This window comes from Odontesthes bonariensis, chromosome 21, assembly GCF_027942865.1.
Source record: "Odontesthes bonariensis isolate fOdoBon6 chromosome 21, fOdoBon6.hap1, whole genome shotgun sequence".
NCBI lineage: Eukaryota > Metazoa > Chordata > Actinopteri > Atheriniformes > Atherinopsidae > Odontesthes > Odontesthes bonariensis.
In genome coordinates this window covers 33,537,858-33,554,678 of record NC_134526.1, presented here as the reverse complement: position 1 = coordinate 33,554,678, position 16,821 = coordinate 33,537,858, and the positions used below count along the sequence as shown (strand labels likewise).

The 16,821-nt window shown below is 44.2% G+C and overlaps 1 protein-coding gene and 1 long non-coding RNA gene across 2 annotated transcripts in view; both read right to left on the bottom strand.

Annotated features, from left to right (window-relative positions):
• Nucleotides 1–10,890, bottom strand: part of gps1 (G protein pathway suppressor 1) — a 65,740-nt gene extending 54,850 nt beyond the window's left edge. The window contains exons 1-3 of the mRNA XM_075454952.1: nucleotides 10,724–10,890; nucleotides 9,678–9,770; nucleotides 7,663–7,844 (exon numbers count right to left, since the gene is read on the bottom strand). Of these exons, the coding sequence (XP_075311067.1) occupies nucleotides 7,663–7,844; nucleotides 9,678–9,770; nucleotides 10,724–10,756 (308 nt within the window). The 5' untranslated portion in view covers nucleotides 10,757–10,890. The remainder of the gene's footprint in view (nucleotides 1–7,662; nucleotides 7,845–9,677; nucleotides 9,771–10,723) is intronic.
• A 3,736-nt stretch (nucleotides 10,891–14,626) lies between these two features.
• Nucleotides 14,627–16,084, bottom strand: LOC142371587 (uncharacterized). Its single transcript, XR_012768072.1, has 3 exons — nucleotides 16,025–16,084; nucleotides 15,114–15,299; nucleotides 14,627–15,027 (listed from the first exon to the last, which is right to left on the bottom strand). It is a non-coding gene; the product is annotated as an uncharacterized LOC142371587 (long non-coding RNA).
• Between the last annotated feature and the right edge of the window lie 737 nt (nucleotides 16,085–16,821).

Below are 16,821 nucleotides of genomic sequence, written 5' to 3'. Positions count from 1 at the left end.
ATCTAAGTGCCTTGAGATGACATTTGTTGTATTTGGCGCTATAGAAATAAAAATGAATTGAAATGAATATTCTACTGTTCCAGTGGGGAGAGAAGCAATGAATGCATGCCTCATTAGGACAGTGAAATGGATTGCAATTCTACACCAGACATGAGAACACGGGCAGATAAAAGAGCCAGAATTCTGACTGACAAAGCTGAAGCTGGACGGTGTAGTGCTGAGATTGCTGCCTTCCATGTGGGAGACCACCTCCCTCCCTGCATGAAAGGTACTTCCTCCAGTATGGGTTCTTAGGCAAGACCCCCTTACCCTACCTGCCTACCTGGGATACGAGTGCAAGTCGCTTTGGATAAAAGTGTAAAATACATAAACATAAAGCTGAATCTGCTTATTTTGTTGTTTTTTTTCCATTCAGCAATGCTGCTGTGGCTCGTGGAACAATGTTTTGAGGACTCTTGTTTGACTTCTAAACATTGAGCACTCATTGTTTTTAAGATCCCCTCCGCTATAAATGTCCTTTAAACCTTGTGAACTTGTTGTTTAGGAGTTAGACTAAGACTGATCACTAAGTATTAGCAACCTTAACCAGCCACACATTGCTGAGGATCTCTTCACCACCCTCAGCCTAAGAAAGCTGAAGTTAGACAGCTAAGACGTTCTACGTAAACTGGAGGAACCAGCACCAACCAGTGCCAACTACTGGGGCTCGGTCGGGCACAGCCCGAAGAAACGACAAGGGTCCCCCTTCCGACAGGCTCACCACCCGTGGGAGGGGCCATGGGGGTCGGGTGCAGTGTGAGCTGGGCGGCAGCCGAAGGCAGGGACCTTGGCGGTCTGATCCTCGGCTACTGAAGCTGGCTCTTGGGACGTGGAACGTCACCTCTCTGCTGGGGAAGGAGCCTGAGCTGGTGCGCGAGGCTGAGCGGTTCCGGCTAGATATAGTTGGACTCACCTCGACGCATGGCTTGGGCTCCGGAACCAGCCTCCTCGAGAGGGGTTGGACTCTCTTCCACTCTGGAGTTGCCCGTGGTGAGAGGCGTAGAGCAGGTGTGGGCATACTTATTGCCCCCCGGCTGTGCGCCTGTACATTGGGGTTCACCCCGGTAGACGAGAGGGTAGCCTCCCTCTGCCTTAGGGTGGGGGGACGGGTCCTGACTGTTGTTTGTGCTTATGCACCGAACGGCAGTTCAGAGTACCCACCCTTTTTGGAGTCCCTGGAGGAGGCACTAGAGAGTGCTCCTCCGTGAGACTCCCTCGTCCTGCTGGGGGACTTCAATGCTCACCTGGGCAATGACAGTGAGACCTGGAGGGGCGTGATTGGGAGGAACGGCCCCCCCGATCTGAATCAGAGTGTTGTTTTGTTGTTGGACTTCTGTGCTCGTCACGGACTGTCCATAACGAACACCATGTTCAGGCATAAGGGTGTCCATATGTGCACTTGGCACCAGGACACCCTAGGCCGCAGCTCGATGATCGACTTTGTGGTGGTATCGTCGGACTTGCGGCCGTATGTCCTGGACACTCGGGTGAAGAGAGGGGCGGAGCTGTCAACTGATCACCACCTGGTGGTGAGTTGGCTCCGCTGGTGGGGGAGGAAGCCGGTCAGACCTGGCAGGCCCAAACGTACTGTGAGGGTCTGTTGGGAACGGCTGGCGGAATCCCCTGTAAGGAGGAGTTTCAACTTTCGCCTCCGGCAGAGCTTCAACCATGTCCCGGGGGAGGTGGGGGACATTGAGCCCGAATGGGCCATGTTCCGTGCCTCCATTGTTGAGGCGGCCGACCAGAGCTGTGGCCGTAAGGTGGTCGGTGCCTGTCGTGGCGGCAATCCCCGAACCCGCTGGTGGACCCCAGTGGTGAGGGAAGCCGTCAAGCTGAAGAAAGAGTCCTATCGGGCCTTTTTGGCCAGTGGGACTCTGGAAGCAGCTGATGGGTACCGACAGGCCAAGCGGAACGCAGCCTCGGCGGTTGCTGAGGCAAAAACTCGGGCTTGGGAGGAGTTCGGGGAGGCCATGGAGAACGACTTCCGGACGGCCTCGAGGAGATTCTGGTCCACCATCCGGTGTTTTGTGGACTTGGAGAAGGCGTTCGACCGTGTCCCTCGGGAATTCTTGTATGACCGGTGTCAAAGTTTGGTCCGCATTGCCGGCAGTAAGTCGGACATGTCTCCTGTGAGGGTTGGACTCCGTCAGGGCTGCCCTTTGTCACCGATTCTGTTCATAATTTTTATGGACAGAATTTCTAGGCGCAGCCAGGGCGTTGAGGGGGTCTGGTTTGGCGACCTCAGAATCGGGTCCAGCTCTCGCTGGAGCGGTTCGCAGCCGAGTGTGAAGCGGCTGGGATGAGAATCAGCAGCTCCAAATCCGAGACCATGGTCTTCGGCCGGAAAAGGGTAGAATGCTCTCTCCGGGTCGGGAATGAGATCCTTCCCCAAGTGGAGGAGTTCAAGTATCTCAGGGTCTTGTTTACGAGTGAGGGACGAATGGAGCAGGAGATTGACAGACGGATCGGTGCGGCGTCTGCAGTGATGCGGGCTCTGCACCGGCCCGTCGTGGTGAAGAAGGAGCTGAGCCAGAAGGCCAAGCTCTCCATTTACCGGTCAATCTATGTTCCTACCCTCACCTATGGTCACGAGCTGTGGGTAGTGACCGAAAGAACGAGATCGCGAATACAAGCGGCCGAAATGAGTTTCCTCCGCAGGGTGTCTGGGCTCTCCCTTAGAGATAGGGTGAGAAGCTCGGTCATCCGGGAGGGGCTCGGAGTAGAACCGCTGCTCCTCCGCATCGAGAGGAGTCAGATGAGGTGGCTCGGGCATCTGGTGAGAATGCCTCCTGGACGCCTCCCCGGTGAGGTGTTCCGGGCCCGTCCCACTGGGAGGAGGCCCCGGGGAAGACCCAGGACACGTTGGAGAGACTATGTTTCTCGGCTGGCCTGGGAACGCCTCGGGGTCCCCCCAGAAGAGCTGGAGGAAGTGGCCGGGGACAGGGACATCTGGGTCTCTCTGCTCAAGCTGCTGCCCCCGCGACCCGATCCCCGGAGCAGCGGAAGATAATGGATGGATGGATGGATGGATGGATGGATGGACTCCAACACTTATCCACAGATCTCCACTCACAGTATTCAAAGAAGTTGAATCAGTCAATTCATAATTCTGTAAGGATTTGATGGCTTCTTGGGTTAGGGTGGTAGGGTGGGGGTCAGTGGTATTTATGGGTTACCAAAACCTGTTCTCAGACCATGTGTAAGAAGGTCCCAGTTTGTTCGGGTTTACTGAAGGTAATACTATCCATCTGTTCAGAGTCTGCTGCCTGGGCATTCAATTCAATTCACTTTATTTGTATAGCGCCAAATTACAACAAATGTCATCTCAAGGCACTTAAATAATAAAGTCCAATTCAAGCCAATTGGAGTTCAATTCATTGTAATCATAATTAATTTAAAAATAATCCAATTCATACATATTTACTCATTTATGCAACAAAAGGGCAGTGCCAAGAGGATATAACATCTATTACTTTGATAACAAAGCAATAACTTGCCAATAAATCGGCAAGTTATTGGCCAGTAGTTGAACGCAACCGCCTCAATACATATATACATATATATATATATATATATATATACACATATAAAAGTTCGGTGGTGTGGAGGTATTTTGTTTTTTTTTAAGTCTTTTTGAAGCGTTTCATCAGCTGAAGCAACGCCACCCGTTGAGCTCAGAGAATGATAACTTTGTTTGATTAGTTGATGTTAGAGTGCGATGTCTGTCACTATAGACGATCTTTACACGCATACATGCGTCGTAGTTGTATTCCTGGTCAATGTTTAATAAAGAGAGCGGCCCCTCCTCACTGAAGCGAGTGCAGAGCAACATGTTTCCTGTGTTTCTGATACAAACAGCTGAGTGAGTTTACTGCGTGTGTGAGGGATGTGTTCATCAGCTGAGAGCCCCCGAACAGCAAGAGACCACCGCTGCTGGAGGGCAAACGGGTGAGCCGTCAGATACAGGATTTTTATTTAAAATACCTGTTCTGTATTTATCTGAAACAGTTGTATAGTGTCACATGTCATGTTCAACTTTGACAGAAATAAATATTTCATTAAAAATTAACCTTCTGATATCATCAAATCTCAATTAAGAGTAACAGGGAACATTTAAAATTCACAAAATAGTGATTTGTTTTATAATTGTGATATATATCGATATCGACTGATGTAAAAAAAAAAAATATCGTGATATGACTTTTTCCCATATAGTATTTTCTCATCTGTCTCTACACGCTTATGAACTAAAGTGACATCCCCATTCTTAATATGATCTCAGCCCACCCTTTGCAGTTATAACAGCTTCAACTATTCTGGGCAGGGGGCGCTGCGACATGCGGACAGAATAGACATGTTTATGACCATGAACAGCGCATTCATGCTGTGGAAACTTCAGTCGCCAAGCTGCAACAGGAAAACAAAAAGCGAGATCCAGGCGCAACAACAAAGATAGTCGGCGTTCCCGAAGGCGAAGAGACAGGGAGGCCGACAGAGTTCCTTTCCAATGGAATTCCCAAGCTTTACCAAGCCGGTAGTCATGGATCGGGTGCGCCGCACACAACAGCCCAAGCCACCGGAGGGCTCCAGACCTGATACACCTCGCACAGGATAAAGAAAAGATTCTGCGGCTCGGGAAACAGTGGTCAATGGATTATGGAGGTCAAAGTATTTTGATCTTTCACTGCGGAGGTGATGGAGCAACAGTGGAGCTTCCGCGAGGTGCTTCAGCTGCTGAGGGAGAAGGAGATTCGCCACTCGCTGCGTTTCCCGGCCAGGCTCCATGTTCATTACCAGAATCAAGTGAAGGTATTCAACAACCCGGTAGAGCAAAGAACTTTGTCCACCAAAAACTTTGAAAGGCTTTATTTTGATAGTGCAGAGTCTAAGCTTCTACTGAAGGAACTTTTATTGTGGCATTTTTTTCCTCGTATGCTTAACCTGTTCTGTAAGGTGTGTGCCATAGAGGGGCTGTGAGCTGGAGGTTTTTTTTCTTTTCTTTCCCCGGTGGTCCCTGATGTGGATGAAGGTAACTTTGCTTCGTTTGGGGAAGCACTGGTTGGGGTTCTGTTCATGTATTTAAGTGTTTACTTTTTGTTTGTTTGTTTGTTTGTTTGTTGCTGGCTGCCAAACTTAATGTTGACTTTATGTTTTATTACAATGTTGTTACCTTTCTGTTGCTTATCGTTTAAAGGGTTAGTTTGCCATTTTGCACATTAAGCCCTGTTTTTAGGTAGTCTGGGGTGAATTATAGATGTTCTGATCACAATTTGGACATTTGGTGCTGAACGGAGCATTTAGGTATCCACTGCTGCAGCCCCCCCACCTTTGCATTGAGTCAATGACCACTCAAGCAAACAATCATAAAACGGCATTAAACTTTCGTTTGAAAAGAGATGGAACTCACCGTGTGGTCAGTGGTGGACAGCGATAAATTGACCCGAAAATCGCAGCGAAATGTGCCTTCTAACAGTTGTTTTAGCATTTGGTGGACCTATTTTTCCAGACACCGTTGAATAGCAGCAGCAAGACATCCAGCGATATACAGCGCGCGGAGTAATACTAGTCAAACCAATACAAATCAATGAAGACGGACAATAATGGTAATATAACTTCTCTGGAAGCGTATTTCGCGGTGATTTTCGAGCCAACGTATCGCTGTCCACCACAGACCACACGGTGAGTTTCATGTCTCTGCAAACGAAAGTTTAATGCCGTTTTATGATTGTTTGCTTGAGTGGTCATTGACTCAATGCAAAGGTGGGGGGGCTGCCGCAGTGGATACCTAAATGCTCCGTTCAGCACCAAATGTCCAAATTGTGATCAGAACATCTCTAACTCATCCCAGAATACCCCCAAACAGGGCTTAATGTGCAAAATGGCGAACTAACACTTTAATCTTGTCGCTCCTTCAAGGTATCACAAATGAATAACATGCTTGATTCTATATCCTTGGTTTCTTGTAATGTCCGTGGTTTAGGCCACCCAATTAAGTGAGGTAAATTGTCTGCACATTTGAAGTCATTGAAATCTGACGTAATATTCTTGTAAGAATGTTACGCACGTTAAAGCCACTCAGCATAGACCTGTGAAATCAAGTTAACTGAGTTTTCTACCAGTCACCTTTTACATCCAAGGCTAGAGGCGTTGCCATTCTTTTCCGTGAATCTGTACCCTTTGTTTTTTTCTTCCATTACAGATTCAAATGGCAGGTTTATAATTCTATCTGTTTATATCAATTTATTTCCCTTTATACAGGTAGATATCTACGGACCAAACACAGATGACCCAGCTTTTCTTCGCAAAGCGTTTGATCTGATCCTGGATGATGATTCAAGTCATATATTGATTGGGGGTGACTTCAATTGTTATCTGGATCCATATCTGGATAGGTTCTCCTCCGCTCCCCCACCAAAAATCCTTACTGTACAAACTCTTAACAATTTGATGAAGTCAAAGAAGGTGGTGGATATTTGGAGATAACACCGATCTGATCACGATTATTCCTTCTACTCTCATGTACACAGATCATACACACAAATTCATCACTTCTTAGTTGATTCTAGATTAATCTCAAATATTGATCACACTAAATACCACAACATAATAATATCAGACCACAGTCCAGTCACCCTTAAACTTCAACTGTCTCTTCCTTGGCAGGCCTATAGTTGGCGATTTAACCCTTTTTTGCAAACAGTTGAGGCATTTAAGGAATACATCACATCGCACATTTCGCAGTTCCTCGTAATCAATGACAATGGGGAGGTGACTGATTCCATACTGTGGGAAGCACTCAAAGTATATATTGGGGTCAAATTATTTCTTATGAAGCAACATTGAAAAGAACCAAGCGAGGCAGGTTGGACATGATTGAGTAGGAATTGCTAGCTGCAGAACAGGTTAATAAAACCTCTTTGCTCCAAACGGATTAGGATAACATCCTTAAATTAAAATATGAATACAACTCCATTCTAGGGGAACAAACTGGCAACACACTTCTAAAACCTAAACAGAGACATTTTGAGCTTGGTGACAAACCACAGACGTTATTGGCTAGACAGTTAAAGGGAGAACAAGCGAAAAGAACCATCTATAAAATTAAATCTAATTTAATGAATTGGATTATTTTGTAAATAATTAATTGGATTTCATTGGATTATGATTACAATGAACTGAACTCCAATTGGCTTGAATTGGACTGTATTATTTTAGCTCCTTGAGATGACTTTTGTTGTAATTTGGCGCTATATAAATAAAGTTAATTGAACTGAACTGTAGGCTCGGTTCAATTGAAGTGGTTTTTCAGAACTATTAATGTAATGATGTTTTATGAACTAAAACATTTCATTGGGTTGATTCACCTGCTTTGCAAATGATAAAAACTGTTGCTGTGAGACCACTTTTATGACCCACTGCAGTGAATGGATCAGGAAATGCTTTCCATCATTAGATTTTGTTGGGATTTATTTCATACATTTTAAAGATTAAACCACTCTAACCACCAACATGGAAAACAGAACTTGAATTATGAGTAATTTCTGCACAGTAAATATAATCTATGAATGGCCCATAATATGGCTCACTATGCCCAGTGAAACTTTTAAAAGTTAACTGTGATACCGTGTGGCTTCTGTGAGTTTCCGGTGGATCTCTTCATACGCATCAACATTAAAGGTCCTTTGGACGAAGGTGAGGGCCATCTTCAGAGCCTCCACCCGGAGCTGAGGGCAGTGCTCAGCAATGAACTGAAGCCTCTCAATGCGCATCAGTCCACTGTAGCTGGTTGCATACTGCTCCAGGTCCTAGAAACGTGGACAGACACATTCAGTCGACATCGTCAAAACATTGTCAAAACTTAGCCACTCAAATGTTAGCTTAACATTCAGATAGTCTGTTCAGGTCTGCTGTGGTGCGGTTGCTTATCGGTGATGGGAAACATCCTGATCCTGTGTCCATGTGATGCAGAAAAACTGCTCCATGCATCTGTTACTTCAGGATTGGACTGCTGTAATTCTTTATTATTGAGCTGTCCCACAGATTCTCTGAAAAGCCTCGGTGGGGGGGCAGAGGGGGGCTGGATTTACAGTTGACGTGTTGCTCACGGCGCAGCTGGCCTGTGATGTCAAAATGACGTTTCATGTATCATTTGTAAATTAATGATGTCATTAGGAATTTGCTGTCGTTTCATTCACTGGCAGCGGCGTTGAGTATTAGCGCTATATAAAACTGATCTATTATTATTAGTTATTGTTGTTGCATCCTGAAAGGTAACGATAATTCCCAAGTGTGTCCACTGAAGCATTATTATTTCATAACAAACAAACAAAGGGTAACACAGTACCCTTAAACGTCCTATAGCAATATTCTAAGTACTACATCAGACTATGATGGTGAGAACACACATATTGATGATCATTGATGACAGTGACATCGTTGATGACAGTGACATCGTTTTCTTCTTGCCTTTCGTGGTTGTAGAGTAGTAACCTTCACGTAGCAGCGACACCTCTGTGACGGACAAAATTGCAACTACTGGCGCTTCGACTAGCGCCACTATAAATAGCCGGCACGAAACCGTGACGTCATCAACACCGCTCGCACGAGCCGACGCGGCAACCATGCTGGAGCCTTCAGTGTGTCCTGATGTGGGGGGAGAAGTTGGTGAGGCTGAGAGAATAGATTTTATTGCCTTCTTGTGATTTTATGTAGCTGTAAAGCACACCTTGTGTACGAATTGTGCTCTACAAATAAAATTGCCTTGCCTGATGGAGGCAGGGTCGAGCAGATCATTGCCCACCTTGCAGCCTGAGATCTTTCCCATCCCTGACCACATCTCTGACCACATTCTGCTGCAGCTTGTGTTCTAGCTGCTGTACTCCTCCTTGTTCTCTGTCTTTTTTCCAGCTGTTTTTAAACAGTCCAAAGTAACTCCCCGTCTCCCGCTTTGAAGGACTTTTTGGATGTTAAGTAGCTTTTCCAGATAACTGCTGATCAGGGTTTGTTACTGGGGAAGCAGCTCACAGTCTTGGTGTGTATCGTCTCCACATAGAAGTTGATGTAAACTGCCACATACTGAGTTCTGGCATTGATGCATCACCTGCATGTGGCTCACCTTCCACCTCCTCAGAAAGTTGGACCTATGACAGGTTGCTGTTCAACAGCATGTATAGTTGGAGGTGAGGAGACCCAGATGGTGCTTTGAGTTTACTGATGAGGGAGGCAGAGGAGTTGGATGCATCCTTTACATGAATAAATCCAACTTCTTATTTTTTCCTGGGAAGCAGTTCACAAACGGTTGAAAGGCTGGAAGTGTAGCAGAGACGGCAGAAATCCCCATGAATGCATTGTAGTGTTGCGTTTGTTGCCTGGCAACAACTGAGCTGATGAGGTCACAGACAGTGAGCAGTGTCAGTGTCTCTCCTGGTGGGTCGTATGGACACAAACTTACAAGAGACAAATGCCATCACTGGAAATGTGTGTTTATAAATTGTACATTTGTGCCATTCTGTGAAATTATGCACGATACCTGCAATCCCACACCACATTTCAAGCCCTGCTCTATGTGAACAGTTATGCTGTATGCCATATTTAAGATTAGTATTACAATAAAGGAGGGCAAGTTGTGAGGTCATTACCAGTGTTGGGTTCTCCACTATATAGTTGATGTCAGGAGCATTCTGCTGGTCCTCTTGAGGGTCTGCATCAATCTGCATGGGCTCCACAGAGCCCTGGAGAGAAACACCAGAAACACAGATTTACCTCTTTTGTGTTCCACTGGAATGTCTCCAAGGATAGTTGAAGAAATAACATATACCCGATAAACAAAAAAGGAAACCTCAGTTTGAGCAAAACGAGCAAGTAATGAGCCATTCCTGAGGTGTTAGCTAAGATGCAGCTTTAGCTCCACTGTCAGGGTCACCAGGACAAATGCAGCTTACAGTACAAGTACAAGACTAAAAAAACTACATATTTTTACAATATTTAGTCATTTCAGAAAAAAATCAAAGGTACTTCTCTCTCTTTGTGTGTGTGTGTGTGTGTGTATATATATATATATATATATATATTTACTAATGCTAATGCTAATAAGCTAACGGATGACAAACAGTTATCAACATGGAGTTAAGTTAACTCCAGCTTCGGTTAAGCTCAGGTTACAATGATAACCACACAGCAGACACACATAGTTTTTCACTGCTCTAAGAATCCACCTCACTGCCTTTCTCAATAAAACTTCTATCATCACTCGATGCTTTGTCCCTGTTGCTACTTAGCATTAGCTACAGAAGCAGTGCTATTGTTGTTAGCAAGTGGAGGCCTTCAGTTGTTAGCCTTCCTACCCAAATTCACTAAAGTGTCCAACTTAAGACAGCTAGGCTGCCAGAAAATGGACAAGAACTGAAGAGATTTCAAGACATTTTAAGGGTCATTCTGATTTCGGCATTATTCAAAGCAAAAACAGGAATTGCGTCGTTTTCTTCACTTTGCTTTCTTTCACTTGGGAATCGCCAGACAGAACCTTAGAAAAATCACTTAATTCTGCATTCTGCTTACATGCTGATAATGACAAGGAATACCTGACATGGTGTTTTTAGCTTGGACACTGCTGTCCAAATGTCTGTCTTCATGTCATTTCCCAACACCTTGCTAAGGTCTCTCAGTTTTCTGAATTCAGGCTTACCTGAAAGTTAAACACCTGCACGGGCAGAGGCATCTCACGCTGTTTGTCTCGCTTCGGCGGTATTATTGCTTAGAGGAAAAACAAAAGTCAATTTATGACATCCGTCGTTCTGTCAGGAGGCTTGAGTCCTATGGTTGAGTCTGGCCACCCGGAGGATGTTCTTCTTTTACGGCGCTCGTTTTCCACCCTGACAGTGTTTTGCTGCCCCCTTCTGCTCTGGAGTGTTAGTCGCACTAAATCTTCCAGCCGTTCATTTTCTTTACTTAAAAACTTTATCAATCAATAGGTATAAACAATGGGTGTAGAAACCATATTACAGATAATATTGAACAAGCCAGAGGACAACATTAGCAAAGGTCTTTCTTCTTTTTTTAAATGCAAAATGCAGTAGGGTGCAGTTCCTTCAACACAATGGGCCTCATGCAAGAACATTTTCGTATTTTTATTCTAAATTTCTCTTACTTTTTTCGTACGAAGGTCTCCTACGAACACGCCACATCAGATTCAACAAACGCTCTTAAAGGTGGGGTAGGGGATCTTTTTCTGGAACATTTTTTTACATATTGCTTGAAATACTCTTCACACCCCCATTGCAACCAATTAATTAAAAGTTTTGACAAAAATGAAAAGTTTTAGGCCCAATCCCAATTCACCCCTTGGCCCTACCCCTTACCCCTTCCCCTCCGTTTTGCGCGTTCACGTGAAGAGGTAGTGTTGTCCCAATACTCTTCCAAAGCCCTTCCCCTTAGCCCTACCCCTCCGTTGTAGCCCTTCAAACGGAGGGCTTCGGCCAGGCAGACTCCGTTTGAAGGGGTATGATATATTTCCCAGAGTACAACGCGACTAACGGGAGATCGCGAGTCTTTTTAAAAATTCACCACACAAATGTAAGTTCTTCTATTTTTTTGCCATAATTTAACTGTTTTAATCGTTTTAAGTTGTGATAACTGGTGTATTGTGTGAGTTTAAAGTGGTGGCAATGTGTAGTTGTTTTCTGTTATAAACGCACATGGGAAAAGTCGCTATTTTACATGGAGTAATCGGTCAATGCATGTGAAGGTGCTGCGAAAGAGTTGTCGTTTTTTAAATTGTAACACGAGTATTTACAAGCAATGTAGTTGGTTAACCATAGAGAAGTTCCTTTTGAGTGACATGAGCGTCATTTCGCCACCTATTATCACAAGTATTCATATACGTGACTGATTCACAGGGACTCAAGCACAAAGAGCCTGATCAGGTTTAGCGCCCCAAACGAAGATCTGTTTCTAAAGTCATCCCCATCCCCAAAAAGAAGTAGGAAGTCCAATCCCATAATGGATTACCTGATACAGGAGAGCCTGAAGGAGCAGAAGCGCCACGAGCAGAAAACGGAGCGCTTTTTAGCTCGGTTTGAGCGCATGATAGACAAACTTTACGGTGAGTTGATGCGCCATGCACCTATTGTACACACAGCCACCACTACCGCATTCTGAAACACCTTTTTTAATTTTTTTTACAATGGATGAAAGTACATGCTATAATGTCATGTCGTGTCTTGTTCCCCCAGAACATCACTGAGCCCATGCAGCACCTCCGATGTGCCCTTCGCTGTTCCTGCTCCGGTCATCTCGTTCTTGATGATTGCACTGTTGCCCGTTTATATTCATACTGTTTATATTCATACTGTTTATTGTCCATATTTGCACCACACACTTTACAGCAGACACTTTAAGCTGTTATTTCTGAAAATAAGCTGCCTTACCAGTCTGTAATGTGAGCCTAATAAAAGAAATTAAGGACAAAAGGTTTGTGAGCATGATTATCACATCAACATCATATTAACGACTGGAACGGATATTGGTATGAAGAGATTTATTATACAAGGGATAACAAAAAAATTGGGGTACATGTTGTGGTCCAATGGGCAATAATTTGTAGGACGACCCGTCTGCTGGAAAGAAAAACATGGAAAGATCAGGCTTTCATCCTCCCAAACCAACACATTGATAGCACACACAAGGCAGTGCATTTATTTATGTCATCAAATCTGAACCTGGTACAAAGAAAACCGCTTCAAAAACGCACGAGCTGCATGTTTATCCCAAACGGAACGAGGCGAGTAACAAAGGCTAAACGTTAGCTTATGCTTTCAGCTAGGTTAGCCAAGTTAGGATACTACTCCAGTCAATAAATCAGCAAATCCAACGAGACAAGCAAATTGTTTCTATATTACACGATATCACAAATGTACAGTTAGAAGCACTTTCAAACACACACACAATCATTTTCACACGCCGGCTCTGGAAGCTACCAGCTGCTCACTCACAAGCGTTATTTGCATTAATTTCTTATTCTACATACCGTAACAAGATCCAGCAATGCTCCCAGATGTCGAAGACGCCTTCGCCTGATGGCACTCCGTCGATTCGACGCAGATATTTCTAAAAATATCCGAATAGCCCAGGACAGCGCGAACACCACAGCACCGGTCATGTTTGTTTACTTCTGGCTAAAGCTGTCGCTTTTGGTTACGTAACAACTGACGGCGCGGACTTATTACGTTCGTGAGTGTGAAGCGCTGTCCCAATTCGAAGGGGTGACATTCCTAGCCCTTCGCCTACCCCTACATTTGAAGGGGCGAGGGGTAGGCGAAGGGGTAGAAAATCGAATTGGGATTGGGCCTTAGTGGCCTCTAGAACGTACAATCTAGGAAAAACAGTATCCAATCATACTGAACGGACCGTTAACGATGATTGGATTCTGATCCCGTCTATCAAACTGCAATCTGCTCCTCCCTCCCCCTCCTTCCCCCTGTGCGCGTACCCTGCTCCGTGAACGAATCACGCGTCCAGAAGCTTGGCAGGAAGCTAAACTAGAGCCAGCTTGGCTAGCACCTAGCATTATTAAACGTATAGTTAGCATAAACTAAATACTCCTCTCTGCTGTGCCAGGAAGTGTTGAGTCATGAGAATGGCATCAAGGCGCAAAAAGAACAACTTTAGGGGCTCTGAGACTGAAGTTCTGCTTTCAGAGATCCAGAAAGGAAAATCTGTCATTTTTAGCAGTGTCAGCAGTGGAATTACGGGACCTGCTAAAGCCAAGAAATGGGAAGTTATTATGAGTGCTGATAATACCGTGTCACCGAAATAAAAAAATAAATGGTTTGATATGAAAACCATGGGCAGGCGCTCGATGACTGCAACTAAAGCCGTGCAATCAGTTGTTCCCTCATCATGATGGCTCTTTGATGGGGTGGTCCATGAGGGGGGTCTTCTGGCACCACACCTTCTGGTCTGCCTGTGCTGGTTCAGGTGGAGACCCTCATTCATGGCAATATTCAAGAGAGTCTGGCTGCAGACCTGCACTGTCAGGACCCTGTTGCAGACCGTCACCTGCACTGTGAGGACCGGAAGTGCACTGTGAGGACCGGAAGTTGATTCGAAGCCTTTCAAAATAAAAGCGTGTGTATCGGAAGCACGTATTTTTAAACGATTTTAAACGCTATATTTTTCAAGAGGTCCTCACAAATTAATTAATTAGTTAACAGTACGACATAAAATCTATCAATTCCCGGTCTATTGTTTTTATTTGTATTGTAAACTTTTGTTTGGTCACTGCACACATTTTCTCTTAGGCTCATATTTATAAGCCAACATCTCACAAGATGCCATAGGCCTATACTGTACATTTTATTGTGTACTATAGAGTAAGTCACTGCTATTTCATTATGATTTCATTTTAACTTTATCGCACTGCTCTTTATATATATATATATTTGTTTCAATTAGTTTTTCTGTTGTATTATTCTGTATTTTTATCCTTAACCACCATAAATTTCATGTTTGGTTCTATGTCTATGCCAATTATGTTCTTGTGCTGCTGGAACACCTTAGTACCACTAAATAGTACCCTAACTCTTGATATCTACAGTATAATCTTAGTCAAATTATTAAGGGATCAATGAGAAAACATAAAAAACACACCAAGTCACAACATGATCAAATGTTCTGTAGTGTTTATTCAGTCAAACATTCACAATATGACAAAAAATCTTTGTTTTTGTCGACTACCTGTTCACAAAATATCAACATGTCGTTAATATTGTGAAATATCATTTTGAAAGGCTCCAGGATCGCTTCTCTTTCATCCTCGTCCAGTTCTTCGTTCCACAACCTCCCATACTGTAGAGCAGCCTCTGCCTGTTCCTCTTCCCCGATGCCCAGAACGTCAGGCAGGTCCACTCTGGCAGACAACAGTGGTTTGTTGGCCTCAGCCCACTCTGCTGCATGTCTGCAATTTTGAAGAATGCGATCTTCAACCGAGTCCTATGGAAAAGACAGAAAGAAAGATGTCTGTACTATAGCTGCCACACCAACAGTATCTGACCAATAGATACTGTGCAAAAGCTTACGCCTTCCACTGGTGTGTCCACATCAGCAAGTCTGGCTCTCTTGGAGACCTCTGCCTGCTGCTCTTCTTCCTGAGTACTCAACTATTAATATGAATACATGCATTATACATACTTTATACTCTTACCTGAATTTGTAGTCCAGTTTTCTCTGTCCAGTTGCCAGGATTTAGTGACTGGGATAGGTTTCTAAAAGACAGAAAGTGAGGTGTCAGATGTTCTTCACTGCAACCTACATTCCCTTCATTTTCCTTTTACCCTTTTACAAACCAAACCACAACCTGCCAGAAGTTAGTAGCGTTGGCTAATACTTATGAGTACAAACAAACAGACAAATACATTATGCTTACCTTTAAATAAAATGCCACCTTTTGTATGTGCCTCTAAGTGGCTCTGCAGCTTTTGCTGGTTTAAATTGTAGGCACAGAGGGCAGTGAAACAGTTTGCAACATGACGTGCAGCGTTCGGTTTTGGGCGTAGTGCCGGCGGTTGTTATTGAAATATGCATCTGTAAGAGACAAATAATGTCGTAATAAGTAAAACTAAATTATATATATATATATAAATGGCGCATTTAAGTGAGCACTATCGCTACGATAACAACGCTAAAGACTAGCCAAAAGTAAAAAAAACCTGATTCTTTAAAATTAATATAACTTTACAGTATATAGTTATTGAAATATGCATCTGTAAGAGACAAATAATGTCGTAATAAGTCAAACAAAATTATACAAGTGAGCACTATCGATACGATAACAACGCTGAAGACTAGCCAAAAGTTAAAAAAAAAACCTGATTCTTTAAAATGAATATAACTTTAGAGTATATAGTGTGCAACGTAACGTTCCAGTGAATAAAGACTGTTTCTGTTTCTTCGTATGAAAGAAAGTTGTTTTCACTCGACTTTTACTCACCTCGTCGTCTCCACAGTTCAAATGGGGAACGAAAAATACGTGCTCCTCGCTTGTCGCTTCGGGTCCTCACAGTGCAGGTGACGTCACAGTGCATGTCTCCAACTAAGGGTCCTGACAGTGCAGGTCTGAACGAGGTATCGAGACACACCCACCTGGCCTTCAGCTCAGCGCGCTCCCGACAGCACGGGTGTTTGGATGCGTATAACAGAGGACTGGGACACCCCCGATCTGTCTCCCATCTCCCTCTGAAAGGTTCCAGTGGCCAAAAATCCAAGGCTGGTGAGGACCTGGACGTGTGGTGGAATTGGGTTTGATCGGCGTGTTTTTCTCTGGAGTTGTGGCTCTAGCAAGCTGCAGATTTGCAGCAGCACAGTGCTTGGGAATCTTAATCGCGATGTCAGCCATTTGTCTGTCTCCACACGGTCTCTTCCAAGAGCCTGACGCGCTAAAGGCATCCAAAAGTAGCAAGACAGCCGCTGCGCTTCCCGTTACAGATTCAAATGAACCTTCAATTAGTGCACAATTTAAGTCAAACAGAATAATGTCAGCATAATTATGGGGTATAATGTATATATTTATTTATGTTTTCTTCAATGTAATTAAATATAAAATCCATTAGTCAAGCAAACTTGATTGGAATAACAGCGGACTATTTTAGGAAACTGCTACGACAGGTCTGGATCACTGTAAATTCTGTTGGTTCCTGAAAGAAAACGTAAAATGGGGTTCCGGCAAGATGGCGGCGTAAGCGGTACCAAGTTATCGAGCTCTCAGCACCAAACTTATACAAAGTTTTA